Source organism: Salvelinus alpinus, chromosome 1 (genome assembly GCF_045679555.1).
Source record: "Salvelinus alpinus chromosome 1, SLU_Salpinus.1, whole genome shotgun sequence".
NCBI lineage: Eukaryota > Metazoa > Chordata > Actinopteri > Salmoniformes > Salmonidae > Salvelinus > Salvelinus alpinus.
The window spans coordinates 109,520,839-109,536,140 of NC_092086.1; the positions used below are offsets into that span (position 1 = coordinate 109,520,839).

Sequence of the window (15,302 nt, forward strand, 5' to 3'; positions counted from 1 at the left end):
ATCAGCCCATTACTGGAGTGGGAGAGAGGGATGGGAAAATCAGCCCATTACTGGAGTGGGAGAGAGGGACTGGAAGATCAGCCCATTACTGGAGTGGGAGAGAGGGACGGGAAGATCAGCACATTACTGCAGTGGGAGAGAGGGACGGGAAGATCAGCACATTACTGGAGTGGGAGAGAGGGACGGGAAGATCAGCACATTACTGGAGTGGGAGAGAGGGACGGGAAGATCAGCCCATTACTGGAGTGGGAGAGAGGGACGGGAAGATCAGCACATTACTGGAGTGGGAGAGAGGGACGGGAAGATCAGCACATTACTGGAGTGGGAGAGAGGGATGGGAAGATCAGCCATTACTGGAGTGGGAGGGAGGGTGAATACTGTATACACCACATATGCCCCTTCTGCCCACCCCATGCCCCCCACCCTGTGACCGAGGTATGTATCAGATGCTCAACATGCTCTGCTCGCACCTACTGTGATGGTCCGGGCATAAACCACACAAAAACAACACTAGACACTATGGAACACAAAGCTTTTACTATCTCATCCTGGAATATACAAGGTCTGAGGTCATCTGGCTTTGGCCTAAAGAGCATGAACCCAGACTTCATCAAATAAATTGGAAATACAGACATTGTCATCCTACAAGAAACATGGTATAGAGGAGAGGGACCCACTAGTTGCCCTCTAGGTTACAGAGAGCTGGTAGGCCCATCCACTACCAGGTGTGAAACAGGGAGGAGACTCAGGGGGTATGCTAATTTGGTATAGAACAGACCTAACCCACTATTAAATTAGTCAAAACAGGAACATTTTACATCTGGCTAGAAATTAATAAGGAAATGATCTCAACAGAGAAAAATGTCCTCATGTGTGCAACCTATATCCCTCCAATAGAAGCCCCATACGATGACAGCTTCTCCATCCTGGAGGGGGAGATCAACAATTTCCAGGCCCAGGGACATGTACTAGTTTGTGGCGATCTAAATGCCAGAACTGGACAAGAACCTGACACCCTCAGCACACAGGGGGACAAACACCTACCTGGAGCTGACAGCATTCCCTCCCCCATATGCCCCCCTAGACACAACTACGACAACATAACCAACAAAAATAGGTCACAACTTCTGCAGCTTTATCAGGCACTGGGTATGTACATAGTCAATGGTACGCTTCGAGGGGACTCCTATGGTAGGTACACCTACAGCTCATGTCTTGGCAGAAGTACTGTAGATTACTTTATCACTGATCTCAACCCAGAGTCTCTTAGAGTGTTCACAGTCAGTCCACTGACACCCCTATCAGATCACAGCAAAATCACACTCTACTTGAACAGAGCTATGGTCAATCCAAGCCAAAGGAACTGAATAATATTAAGAAATGCTATAGATGGAAGGAAAGTAGTGTGGAAATCTAGCAAAAAACAATTAGGCAACAACAAATTCAATCCCTTCTAGACAATTTCCTGGACAAAATGTTTCACTGTAATAGTGAAGGTGTAAACTTAGCAGTAGAAAACCTAAACAGTATATTTGATCTCTCAGCTTCCCTATCAAATCAAACAATTTAAAGCAGGCAACCTAAGAAAATGAACAGCAATGACAAATGGTTTGATGAAGAATGCAAAAACCTAAGAAAGATATTGAGAAACCTGTCCAACCAAAAACATAGAGACCCAGAAAGCCTTCACTATGGTGAATCACTAAAACAATACAGAAATACACTATGGAAAAAGAAGTAACAGCACGTCAAAAATCAGCTCAATGTAATTAAAGAATCCATAGAATCTAACCACTTCTGGGAAATATGGAAAACTCTAAACCAACAACAACACGAAGAATTATCTTTCCAAAACGGAGATGTATGGATAAACACTTATCCAATCTTTTTGGCTTTATAACAAAGAACAAACATCGAAAGCATATACATGATAAAATACAAATCTTAGTATCAACTACTAAAGACTATAAGATCCCACTAGATTCTCCAATTAAATTGAATGAACTACAGGACAAAATACAAACCCTCCAACCCAAAAAGGCCACAAATTCCAATTGACAATACTTAAACTCTTTAACATCATCCTCAGCTCTGGCATATTCCCCAATATTTGGAACCAAGGACTGATCACCCCAATCCACAAAAGTGGAGACAAATTTGACCCCAATAACTACCGTGGGATATGCGTCAACAGCAACCTTGGAAAAACCCTCTGCATTATCATTAACAGCAGACTCGTACATTTCCTCAGCGAAAACAATGTACTGAGCAAATGTCAAATTGGCTTTTTACCAAATTACCGTACGACAGAACACATATTCACCCTGCACACCTTAACTGACAAACAAACAAACCAAAACAAAGGCAAAGGCAAAGTCTTCTAATGCTTTGTTGATTTCAAAAAAGTATTTTGACTCAATTTGGCATGAGCGCCTGCTATACAAATTGATGGAAGGTGGCGTTGGGGGAAAAACATAGGACATTATAAAATCCATGTTTTTTTAAACTTTTATTTATACAGGTTTTTTCACATTGAGATAACATCTCTTTTCCAAGAGAGACCTGGTCCAATAGCAGCAGGGGGAACAACGTTTCCATGTACACAAACAATAAGTGTACGGATAAAATTGGCAAAACACACACACATTTCTTTCCACAGGGCCGGGGGATGAGACAAGGATGCAGCTTAAGCCCCACCCCTCTTCAACATATACAGTATATCAACGAATTGGCAAGGGTACTAGAACAGTCTGCAGCACCTGGCCTCACCCTACTAGAATCTGAAGTCAAATGTCTACTGTTTGCTGATGATCTGGTGCTTCTGTCCCCAACCAAGGAGGGCCTACAGCAGCACCTAGATCTTCTGCACAGATTCTGTCAGACCTGGGCCGTGACAGTAAATCTCAGTAAGACCAAAATAATGGTGTTCCAAAAAAGGTCCAGTTGCCAGGACCACGAATACAAATTCCATCTAGACACCATTGCCCTAGAGCACACAAAAAACAATACATACCTCGGCCTAAACATCAGCGCCACAGGTAACTTCCACAAAGCTGTGAATGATCTGAGAGACAAGGCAAGAAGGGCATTTATGCCATCAAAAGGAACATAAAATTTGACATACCAATTAGGATCTGTCTAAAAATACTTGAATCAGTTATAGAACCCATTGGCCTTTATGGTTGTGAGGTCTGGGGTCCGCTCACCAACCAAGAATTCACAAAATGGGACAAACACCAAATTGAGACTGCATGCTGAATTCTGCAAAAAATATCCTCAGTGTACAACATAAAACACCAAATAATGCATGTAGAGCAGAATTAGGCCGATACCCGCTAATGATCAAATTCCAGAAAAAAGGTGTTACATTCTACAACCACCTAAAAGGAAGCGATTCCCAAACCTTCCACTTACAGAGATATTAACCTGGAGAAGAGTCCCCTAAACAAGCTGGTCCTGGGGCCCTATTCACAAACACAAACAGACCCCACAGAGCCCCAGGACACAATTAGACCCAAACAAATCATGAGAAAACAAAAAGATAATTACTTGACACATTGAAAAGAATTTACAAAAAACCTGAGCAAGCTAAAATGCTATTTGGCCCTAAACAGAGAGTACACAGTGGCAGAATACCTGACCACTGTGACTGACTATGTACAGATTCAGTGAGCATAGCCTTGCTATTGAGAAAGGCCGCCGTAGGCATACCTGGCTCTCAAGAGAAGACAGGCTATGTGCACACTGCCCACAAAATGAGGTGGAAACTGAGCTGCACTTCCTAACCTCCTGCCAAATGTATGACCATATTAGAGACACATATTTCCCTCAGATTACACAGATCCACAAATAATTAAAAAACGAATGAAATTTTGATCAACTCCCATATCTATTGGGTGAAATAAGACAGTGCGCAATCACAACAGCAAGATTTGTGACCTGTTGCCACAAGAAAGGGGAAAACAGTGAAGAACAAACAGCATTGTAAATACAACCTATATTTAAGTTTACTTTTTTCCTTCCCTTTTGTACTTTAACTATTTTCACATCGTTACAACACTGTATATAGACATAATATGACATTTGAAATGTCTCTAATCTTCTAGAACCTTTGTGAGTGTAACGTTTACTGTTCATTTTTTATTATCTATTTCACTTGCTTTGGCAATGTTAACATATGTTTCCCATGCCAATAAAGCCCTTAAATTGAGTTGAAATTGAGTGAATTTGATAGAGGCTTTTCCACCACCAAAGCCAGTCTCAGCATGGTCTTAAGGCAACATATCCTCATTATATCAGCTCAGAGAGACACGTGACACGGTGGGGGATGAAGGAAATGGGACAGAAGGCAGTGACAGTCCCCAAAGACACTAGTTTTTTTTGTGTGTGTGTGTGTGTGTGTGTGTGTGTGTGTGTGTGTGTGTGTGTGTGTGTGTGTGTGTGTGTGTGTGTGTGTGGTCAGTGCCAAACGCATCGTAATCACCAGAGACTCAAGATGATGTAAATCAGATGTTTCAGATAATGCTCTTTATGGGGTTTTAACGAGGTGATTCTCACACAAAACAAAGAGAAACACACTTGGTGTTCATCAAAAATTCATCCAAGTTTTATTGATAATGAAATACAAGTTATGGTACAGTACTTCTCTAAAATGGTAGTCTCATTGTTACCAGGCATTAGTCACCCATCAGAGCTTTAACGTTAATATATTAATAACCCAGTATCTGATTTGGTTCTGTTGTCAGTTCTGTTGCCGTAGAGACGTGTATTTTCTACACCCTTCTGCCACTAAACAACCCTAGAGTCAAAAGGGCAACTGTGCACTTCAACAACACTCTTTAAATCAATTTTTTTTTTTATTGGGTCACATACACATATTTATCAGATGTTATTGCAGGTGTAGCGAAATGCTTGTAACAGCGTCCTCTAAAGTCCCTGTAGTTATGGTTACAGTTATCAGGTCTACAGGGTAGGTTAGTTCACAAACTTACGTGACAGTTGTAAACCTGGAATGCGTTAAGTAGACACGAAATGTAAGTGACGACTCGCCGAAGTGGTACTACTTGATCTTGTTCCATAAGAATGCTTGTTTTTGTCCGTTTTCCATTTTAGAACACATTTTCCTCTTACCTACTTCCTCAATATGACCCTAGCTGCATTTGGGGCGAAACCTAGTGTGTGGTTGGAGCCTGCAGGGTTGGTCTCCGTGACTCCTGTCACAGCAGAGGCCCAAGCCAATTAACATGCGCCCTAGAGATTGAACCTGCTCCGTGCTGATGTCCTCACAGGGGAATACGGCTGACTGGGACTGGACAGGCAGATGCATCCCTCTACACAGCAAACATAGCTAAAGTTAGCTAATATTGGGTATTACTTCACCATTTGGTTATGTCCATGAATGTAGAGGGAAATTGTTATGAAAATAGGTTATTGGGTTCAATGGGGGGGGACTGGCTGGGACTGGAGGCATCATAGATACAGATACACACAGCTAGCTAGCTAGCTAATCATCATGACTATCTACTGGACATGAGCTATTATATACAGTATATACACTGAAAAAATATCAACGCAACATAAACGTAAAGTGTTGGTCCAATGTTTCCTAAGCGGAAATAAAAGATCCCAGAAATGTTCCGTACACTCAAAAAGCTTATTTCTCATTCCTGTTAGTGAGCATTTCTCCTTTTCCAAAGATAATCCATCCATCTGACAGGTGAGGCATATCAAGAAGCTGATTAAACAGCATGATCATTACACAGGTGCACCTTGTGCTAGGGACAATAAAAGGCCACTCTAAAATGTGCAGTTTTGTCACACAACATAATACCACAGATGTCTCAAGTTTTGATGTGCAATTGACGTGCAATTGTCATGCTGACTGCAGGAATGTCCACCAGAACTGTTGCCAGAGAATTGAATGTTAATTTCTCTACCATAAGCCGCATCCAACATCGTTTCAGAGAATTTGGCAGTACATCCAACCAGCCTCACAACTGCAGACCATGTGTATGAAGTTGTAAACAGAGTGCCCATGGTGGCGGTGGGGTTATGGTAATGTATGAGCAGGTATAAATTACGGACAACAAATAATTGCATTTTATCAATGGCAATTTGAATGCACAGAAATACTGTGATGTGATCCTGAGGCCCATATTTTTAAGGTATCTGTGATCAACAGATGCATATCTATATATCCAGTTATGTGAAATCCATAGATTAGGGCCTAATGAATTTATTTCAATTGATTGTTTTCCTCATATGAACATTGTTGAATGTTGTGTTTATATTTTTGTTCAGTACATATTAATTAATTCACGATTACTTTGGTCAAGAAGACAAGTTCCAGCTTCTCCTTCACCCAAATCGAGATAGCAGATGTTCTGAAAGAGCTGCAAAACCTGGACCCCCAGAAATCAGCTGGGCTAGACAATATGGACCCTCTCTTTCTAAAATTATCCGCCGCCATTGTTGCAACCCCTATTACTAGCCTGTTCAACCCCTATTACCAGTCTGTTCAACCTCTCTCATTGGAAAGGTCATCCCCCTCTTCAAAGGGGGTAACACTCTAGATATGTTACTGTTATAGACCTATATCCATCCTGCCCTGCCTCTCTAAAGTCTTCGAAAGCCAAGTTAATAAACAGATCACTGACCATTTCGAATCCCACCGTACCTTCTCCGCTGTGCAATCCGGTTTCCGAGCTGGTCACGGGTGCACCTCAGCCACGCTCAAGGTACTAAACGATATCATAACCGCCATCGATAAAAGACAGTACTGTGCAGCCGTCTTCATCGACCTGGCCAAGGCTTTCGACTCTGTCAATCACCACATTCTTATCGGCAGACTCAATAGCCTTGGTTTCTCAAATGACTGCCTCGCCTGGTTATCCAACTACTTCGCAGACAGAGTCCAGTGTGTCAAATCGGAGGGCCTGTTGTCCGGACCTCTGGCAGTCTCTATGTGGGTACCACAGGGTTCAATTCTTGGGCCGACTCTTTTCTCTGTATATATCAATGATGTCGCTCTTGCTGCGGGTGATTCCCTGATCCACCTCTACGCAGACGACACCATTCTGTATACATCTGGCCCTTCTTTGGACACTGTGTTAACTAACCTCCAAACGGGCATCGATGCCATACAACACTCCTTCCGTGGCCACCAACTGCTCTTAAACGCTAGTAAAACCAAATGCATGCTTTTCAACTGTTCGCTGCCCGCACCTGCCTGCCCGACTAGCATCACTACCCTGGACGGTTCTGACCTAGAATATGTGAACAACTACAAATACCTAGGTGTCTGGCTAGACTGTAAACTCTCCTTCCAGACTCATATCAAACATCTCCAATCCGAAATCAAATCTAGAATCGGCTTTCTATTTCGCGACAAAGCCTCCTTCACTCACGCCGCCAAACTTACCCTAGTAAAACTGACTATCCTACCGATCCTCGACTTCGGCGATGTCATCTACAAATAGCTTCCGATACTCTACTCAGCAAACTGGATGCAGTCTATCACAGTGCCATCCGTTTTGTTACCAAAGCCCCTTATACCACCCACCACTACGACCTGTGTGCTCTAGTCGCTAGAGCCACTGGCTCCAGGTCATCTCTAAGTCTATGCTAGAGATTGCAAAAATCGCTGAAGCTGGAGACTTATATTTCCCTGACTAACTTACTAACCTCACTAACATCAGCTATCTGAGCAGCTAACCGATCGCTGCAGCTGTACATAGTCCATCTGTAAATAGCCCACCCAATCTACCTACCTCATCCCCATATTGTTTTTATTTACTTTTCTGTTCTTTTGCACACCAGTATCTCTACTTGCACATCATCATCTGCTCATTTATCACTCCAGTGTTAATCTGCTAAATTGTAATTACTTCGCTACTATGGCCTATTTATTTCCTACCTCACGCCATTTGCACACACTGTGTATAGACTTTCTTTTTTTCTATTGTTATTGACTGTACGCTTGTTTATTCCATGTGTGCTTTAATCTTGGCGCAGTTGTAAATGAGTACTTGTGCTCAACTAGCTTACCTGGTTAAATAAAGGTGAAATAAAACATACATCAAAAAGTCATCTCATGTCAATGAATGTAGACTAGCGATGGAACCTGCTCAGGGCCGATGCCCTCACAGGGGAGGCAGATAGATGGCTACACCCACTCACGCCACACTAACAGCAAGCTAATCATGACTCACTACTAAACATGTGGTACAGTATATCGAGGTATTCACCATTTGGTGAAGACATGTCATCTTATATCCATGAACGTAGAGCCCTCGCAAGGGACTGCCAACAGGGGCTGAAGGCATCACACAGATAGATACACACACAGTCCACAGCTAGCTATATTAGACACAGCTAATGTTAGCTAATACAAGAGTAATACCTCACCATTTGGTAACACCATTCATTTATTTGGGTAACAGACATATACAACAAATTGTACAATGTGGACCCAGAGGATATCACTTAAAAGTGCAATAATCTCATGTCCATGAATGTAGAGTGGAGTAAAAATGTCATTAAAAAATTGGTTGTATATTGATTTTAAATGTGATTCGAGTGAGGAGGAACAGTGCGTGAACCAACTGTACAAACTACAGAAAATAATAGTGTCTCATCAATCATAACCAATAGTGTCTCATCAATCATAACCAATAGTGTCTCATCAATCATAACCAATAGTGTCTCATCAATCATAACCAATAGTGTCTCATCAATCATAACCAATAGTGTCTCATCAATTATGCAGATTTCCCTTTTTGTCAGATTACCACTTCAAGTCAAAATATCGCCAAACATTTCAATAGTGTGCAGTTGCAGGTGCTTTAAACCATTTTTACTAATAAATAGTGGTTGTCCATAGATCCAGTAAAATACTTTTCTAACACAAATAGAGCCACCTGAATCTAAAATATCAAGACATAGCTTTACTATTATTACTGCCCTGTATGGCGTAGTCCATATCCTGAGACTACAGAGAGACTAAAATGAAGCAGGAGCCCTACTGCTCTCCTTAACGCCATTACCAGCCTTAGGAAGTCTTTTGGTATTCTTGGAGAAGGTTAATTGTATTGTTTAAATAATGTCTCCACTGGAGACTGGTGTCTGACACCTTGATTCATATATGAGGTAAAACTGTTGCCGAAGAACATAAGTCACTTGGTCATTGTTTTCCAATGTGCTTAAAGCCCTCCCTACCCTGCCTCACACCCTCCCGAGTCCCTAGCGGCGCCCTAAGTGAGAAGAGAGTGAAAAATAGCGGGCATACATGCTCATATCACTATTTCATATGGAGGCGTTAGGGCCGTGCAAACTCCACCCATCCCCACTACTAACAATGCAATGCTAGCTAGCAAATGAAGACTGTGGTGCTGCAGGTCTTTGAAGAGAGTAATGATCCACATTTAAAACATCTCAAAACCCTGCAAGATTTTCAAGGGAGTCTGAGACATTCTTTGCGGCCCTATAAAAGCCACAGGTCGATCTGAGAGACTGTCAGCACAGCAGCAAGGTGGGCCAGCCAGCAAAGGGAGAGAACACCAGAAGAGGCCTTCCTTTTTAGTGGAAAAGGAACTATACTCAAGAACAAACAAATAATCTGATTCTAGAAGACACTTTGTAACGCACTGAGAACCAAACATGAGAGGATCTTCCTATTCCCAGAAATCCCAGTCCCTGCAGGTGAGTGGGACACGCAGTAGTATGCGGGTTCAGAGCCCCTCTCCCTCCCGGTGCCGTGGATCCTCGTACAACAACCGTGGACGCTCCGGATACCAGGGCGGCCACGTGTCCTCGGCCGTGGAGTTGGGCACAGAGATACACCAGGTCCATGCCAACGAGAAGGAGGAGATGCAGGAGCTAAACGTGAGGTTCGCAGGCTACATCGAGAAGGTTCAGGCCCTTGAACAGAGGAACGCCCTGCTGACGGCCGAGCTGACTGCGCTACAGGGCCGCTTCAAGGGAGGCCCCACCGGCATCGGAGAAGAGTACAACCTCAAGTTCAAGGAGATGAGGGAGCTGATCGAAGCCTTGACCAATGAGAAGGGAGCTGCTGATATCGAGAGGGGATACATTGAGGAGGAGGTGGAGGTGTGGAGAATGAAACTGGAAGAGGAGCTGGCACTGAAAGGTAGGGTCTCAGTCTCACACTGACCACTGTCTGGGGAGTGGGGAGATTTGCTGAAACGAATCGTATAGATTCACGTCACAGTTATATAGACAAACAGTTGTTGGAGAGGGTATGATGTACTTTAGTTTGCATGAAAAATGGAACCAGATATTTTCCTCCGATGTACAATCACATTTGATTAGTGTGTATACAGGCTTATCATACACCCCATCAAATACAATTGATACCAATACTGTATAGAGTACTAACGTCACTGCTGTTGTGTCTCTAACTCATCCACTCTCTATGTGTCCATCTCCAGAGGAGGCAGAGATGATCCTGAGGGAATTCCGTCAAGACGTTGACAACGCCACTCTGCAGAAGGCTGAGCTCGAGAAGAGTGTCGAACAGCTGGTGGCAGAGATTGAGTTCCTCAAGAAGTTGCATGACGAGGAAGTTGCCGACCTCATGAAGCAGATCGAGGACTCCAAGGTGACCACGGAACTCGACGGTGACCGCCCCGACCTCGCCGCCTACCTCCGCAACATGCGCGCCGAGATTGAGACTGTGGCGGCCAAGAACGTCCAGGAAGCCGAGAAGTGGTACAAGGGCAAGTTTGAAACCCTCAAAGAAGTCGCCGGCAAGAAAGAAGAACAGATGAAGTCCATGAAAGAAGAGATCACCACCTTCCACAACCAGGTGACAGACCTCCAGAACCAGATCGACGGGCTGAGGGCGAGAAACGCGGCCCTGGAACAGCAGCTGGAGGACATGGAGATGGCCCACATGGATAAGGTTGGAGGCCTGGAGGGCATCATTGCTCAGCTGGAGCACCAGCTCTGCGAGACCAAGATGGAGATGGGCAAGTACCTGGCCGACTACCAAGAGCTGCTGCACATCAAGCTGAAGCTGGACGCTGAAATCGCTGTCTACAGGAAGCTGCTGGAGGGAGAGGAGAGCAGGCTGGGGATCTCTGCAGAGAAACAACCAGAAGCTTAAGGTGTGTTGGTTAATGGTCATCATGGATGGGAAACAGCTCCCCTAGTAGGGCATGAGTCATGTCAGATTGGAGGGAAATGTTGGGGAAACATTAATACAAGTTTCTTTAGCGCTCATCAAAGTGTGATCAAACGTGGTGATATCAGAAAATAATTCCCAAGTCAAATTTACAAAATCACTGATCATACTGCTTGCAAGCAGAGCACTGTTAACACTTAAAATAGAGCAACTTTTATTCCCATTGTTTAGGTGTCTAAATATCATTCCAGACAGAGGAGCGCTTCAGATCAAAAGGTAGACTCCCAGATTAGATCATTCCTAAATTGTTCTGTTTACTTTCTGTCTATGCTCCCTTTGTTTTTGACCCTCTATACGTACCATGTTTCTCTCCTCCACTGTAGGAGCTGTCACAGAGGAGGACCACCTCAATGTCTTGCAGTGTGGAGACTCACCCCAGCTGCCAGATGGTCTGCCTGAGCACCCCACGTTCTCCCCTAGCACCAAGCTTGTCAACTCCCCCTACCTTCACTCCTCTGTTCCACCTACCCTCCCACCCCATCAGCCCCCCACCTTCCTTCTGCCCCTACCCACTGTCAACCCCTAGCACATTCCATCACACCTTCCCAACCAGCCCACCCGTCAACCTCCCACCACCTCCTCCCAGTCCTGCCTGCCCCTGTCAACCCCCCACCACCACCTCCTCCCAACGTGCCCAACCCTGTCAACCCCACCCCCTCCTCCCAGTCCTGCCCGCCCTGTCAGCCTCCCACAAACGTTGGAGTACCCTTGTCATGTCACGCTGTGCTACCGTATGGTTAACTCGTCAAAAACAACATCACCTTTATTTCAAATGTAATTTAAACCCCCTTTACCCCACCAATTTTCATTTTATGTAACATAACTGAAGACGTTCATGTATACCAAGTACTACTTAATAAACAAAGCTTGACTTGAGTGCATTACAGCTGCTGTGGTTTGTTTCTGGTAATAATTGTGCATCTCTAAACAGTGTCAATCTAAAATGACTGGGTTTGTTGTTAGAGAAGTAGAAGTTCTTATCCACCTTGTATTAGAATATCATCAATACAAACAGAATGTTTATGACTTTGAACAGATGCATACCTTTTTTTGCAAATGTGCATGGTAAGATAAGTCAACGCGAAGGCTATTGGGACAAAGGAAGAACATTTGAATTGCATTTCAAGTACAGCAAATAGATACTGCATACCCTGGCCTTGACCCATAGTGGTGAAAGGAGTTGACACTCAAAATGTAGAACATATTTTCATGATGGGATGTGTCAGTGTCCAGAGTCAATAACATCAGAACCATAAGCATTCTATACACACTGGTTAGAACAAAGCGACTCGATTAATATCAACCAACACAAACAGTGCCTTGCAAAAGTATTCAGACACCTTGGATTTCTTCACATTTTACTGCGTTACAAAGTGGGATTAAAATGTGTCTTTTTTGAATTTTATATAATCTACATAAAATACTCTTTCAAAGTGGAAGAAAAATTATAAAAAATATGAATAGGAATTAAATAACTCAAAATGTAGTAGTTGCATAAGTATTCAACTCCCTTTGGCATCGATTACAGATTCGTTTTCATCGGAAAGTCTAGAAGAACTTCACACACCTGGATTGTGCAATATTTGCCCATTATTCTTTAAAAAAAAATTAAGCTTTGTCAAGGTGTTGGGGATCTTGGCTAGACAGCTATTTCCAAGTCTTGCCATAGATTTTCAAGCAAGGGACATTCAGGGACATTCACTCTTCTTGGTTAAGCAACTCCAGTGTAGATTTGGTATTGTGTTGTAGATTGTTCTGCTCATCTCCATCCCGTTTCTATTTAGCCCGATGTCAAGCATACCCATACCATGACGCAGCCACCCCCATGAGTGAAAATAAGGAGGCAGTTAGTCAGTGATGTGTTGTGTAAGACTTGACCCAAACATAAGGCTTTGCATTTAGGCCTAAAGTCTATTCCATTGCTGTTGATTTTTTTTGCAGTATTACTTCAGTGCCTTGTTGAGCAGTTTCATTCCTGCTCAGTTCAGGACGACTGCATCTTTGATGTGTCTGGGTGGTTTAATAAATCCTCCACAGCATAATTATTAACTAGACCATGCTTGAAGAGATATTCGATGTCTGATTTATTATTGTTACCCATCTACCAATCACTGCCCTTCTGAGGCTTTTGAAAAGCTCCCTGGTCTTTGTAGTTGAATCTGTGCTTGAAATGTAACACTTAACTGAGGCACCTTACAGATGTGGTATGTATGGGGGACAGAGGAAGGGTTAGTCATTCAAAAATCATGTCAATCCCTATTATTTAACACAGACTGAGTCCATGTACCTTAAGTGATTTGTTAAGCCACTTTTTACTCCTGAACTCATTTAGAATTGCCTAAACAAAGGGGCAGAACACTTACACACCAACTATACACCAACTATACATGAATGTACAAAACAGTAGGAACACCTGCTCTTTCCATGACAGACTGATCAGGTGAAAGCTATGATACCTTTTTGATGTCACTTGTTAAATCCACTTCAATCAGTGTAGATGAAGGGGAGGAGACAGGTTAAAGAATAATTTTTAAGCCTTGAGACAACTGAGACATGGATTGTGTATGTGTGCCATTCAGAGGGCGAATAGGCAAGACAAAATATTTAAGTGCCTTTGAACGGGGTATGGTAGTAGGGGCCAGGCGCACTGGTTTGAACGTGTCAACAACTGCAACTCTGCTGGGTTTTTCCCGCTCAACAGTTTTCCGTATGTATCAAGAACGGTCCACCACCCAAAGGACATCCAGCCAACTTGACACAACTGTCGGAAGCATTGGAGTCAACATGGGCCATTTTAATCCCACTTTGCAACTAAATGAAATCCATTTTAATCCCATTTTGTAACTAAATGAAATCCATTTTAATCCCACTTTGTAACTAAATGAAATCCATTTTAATCCCACTTTGTAACTAAATGAAATCCATTTTAATCCCACTTTGTAACTAATGAAATCCATTTTAATCCCACTTTGTAACTAATGAAATCCATTTTAATCCCACTTTGTAACTAAATGAAATCCATTTTAATCCCACTTTGTAACTAAATGAAATCCATTTTAATCCCACTTTGTAACTAAATGAAATCCATTTTAATCCCACTTTGTAACTAAATGAAATCCATTTTAATCCCATTTTGCAACTAAATCTACCAGCTGTTTTTTGTTTTCTTTAATGTTAATAAGGATACAATGTTATGCAGAGGTGTACTTGTAAAAAATGTATAGACAAATGATACTATTTACAGTCGCGGCGGAGAGTTGGGGGGCGCAAAATGTTTACTTCTTCCGTAACAGAAAACAATTGAGAAGCACTGGGTTAAGGTGACACTAGAGAGGAATATCATCCTTCTCTATCCCAATCTCCAGAAAGGCATACTATACAAATGACTGAATTCAGAGATCTTACTCACTTCTACAATCTTTGGTGTGAGCAGTTTAAGAGGAATGGGTTTCTTCTTCTCAAAGACCAGAGGAGGATGTGATATCTTGGAGCCAGATATGGCCCCAAGGACTTCCCCATGATCCTCCTGGGATAACAGAAACACAAAGTACAAGGTTATATTACAACTGTCTAATATGAGTTAAATCAGTCAGTCAACATCCACAGTTAAAAGGAAAATAGGAAGCGCTGCTTTGGTAAAAATGTAAAAAGGGTGTTCAATGGAAACATTGTGTTTTGCTGTCAGATACCATCCACTCACTAACCAGCTAGAAGATCAGACGTGTTTATAATACATTCCATTGTGTAGAGGAAAACCTCCTATACCAAAACATGTGCACTTGCAATCATTGACAACTAGTGGTGAAATAGTCTACATTTCAGTGAGGGTGAGCTGTGAATAAGCATCTTTCTGGTCTGCGTGACCTCTAGTGAAGGTCATTTATCTACTGATTGACCACTATTCCCATTTGGTGATGGACAAAAACAAGGACTCACTGTAGCGGCAGACAGGGAAATAAGGGGTAGTCCGGGGTTGGGGTCAATTCCATTTCAAGTCAGTCATTTCAGGAAGTAAATTGAAATTCCAATTCTCCTTATTGAAATTGACCATAGTGTTACATACAACTGCTTCTTTTAAGCAAACAAACTTTTATTTTTC

General features: G+C 42.7%; 1 protein-coding gene and 1 pseudogene across 2 annotated transcripts; one reads left to right on the forward strand and one right to left on the reverse strand.

The window, feature by feature from the left end:
• LOC139567627 (nucleolar protein 14-like) overlaps positions 1-15,302 on the reverse strand; it is a 46,470-nt pseudogene that overhangs the window by 11,450 nt on the left and 19,718 nt on the right.
• On the forward strand, positions 9,540-12,084 carry LOC139538512 (desmin-like). Of its 2 annotated transcripts, XM_071340655.1 has the most exons (4): positions 9,540-10,147; positions 10,449-11,126; positions 11,375-11,419; positions 11,527-12,084. In XM_071340655.1, the coding sequence occupies exons 1-2, from the start codon at positions 9,658-9,660 to the stop codon at positions 11,123-11,125; spliced, it is 1,167 nt and encodes a 388-aa protein (XP_071196756.1). In that variant the 5' UTR covers positions 9,540-9,657; the 3' UTR covers position 11,126; positions 11,375-11,419; positions 11,527-12,084. The 2 variants fall into 2 exon arrangements, with proteins under 2 accessions (XP_071196756.1, XP_071196763.1); XM_071340662.1 differs by lacking the exon at positions 11,375-11,419.

Bases quoted from the DNA above. Each gene is read 5' to 3' on its own strand.
- LOC139538512 (XM_071340655.1), top strand. From the start codon at position 9,658: ATGAGAGGATCTTCCTATTCCCAGAAATCCCAGTCCCTGCAGGTGAGT. The intron at 10,148-10,448 runs GTAGGGTCTCAG...GTCCATCTCCAG, and splicing joins AGAGGAGCTGGCACTGAAAG to AGGAGGCAGAGATGATCCTG.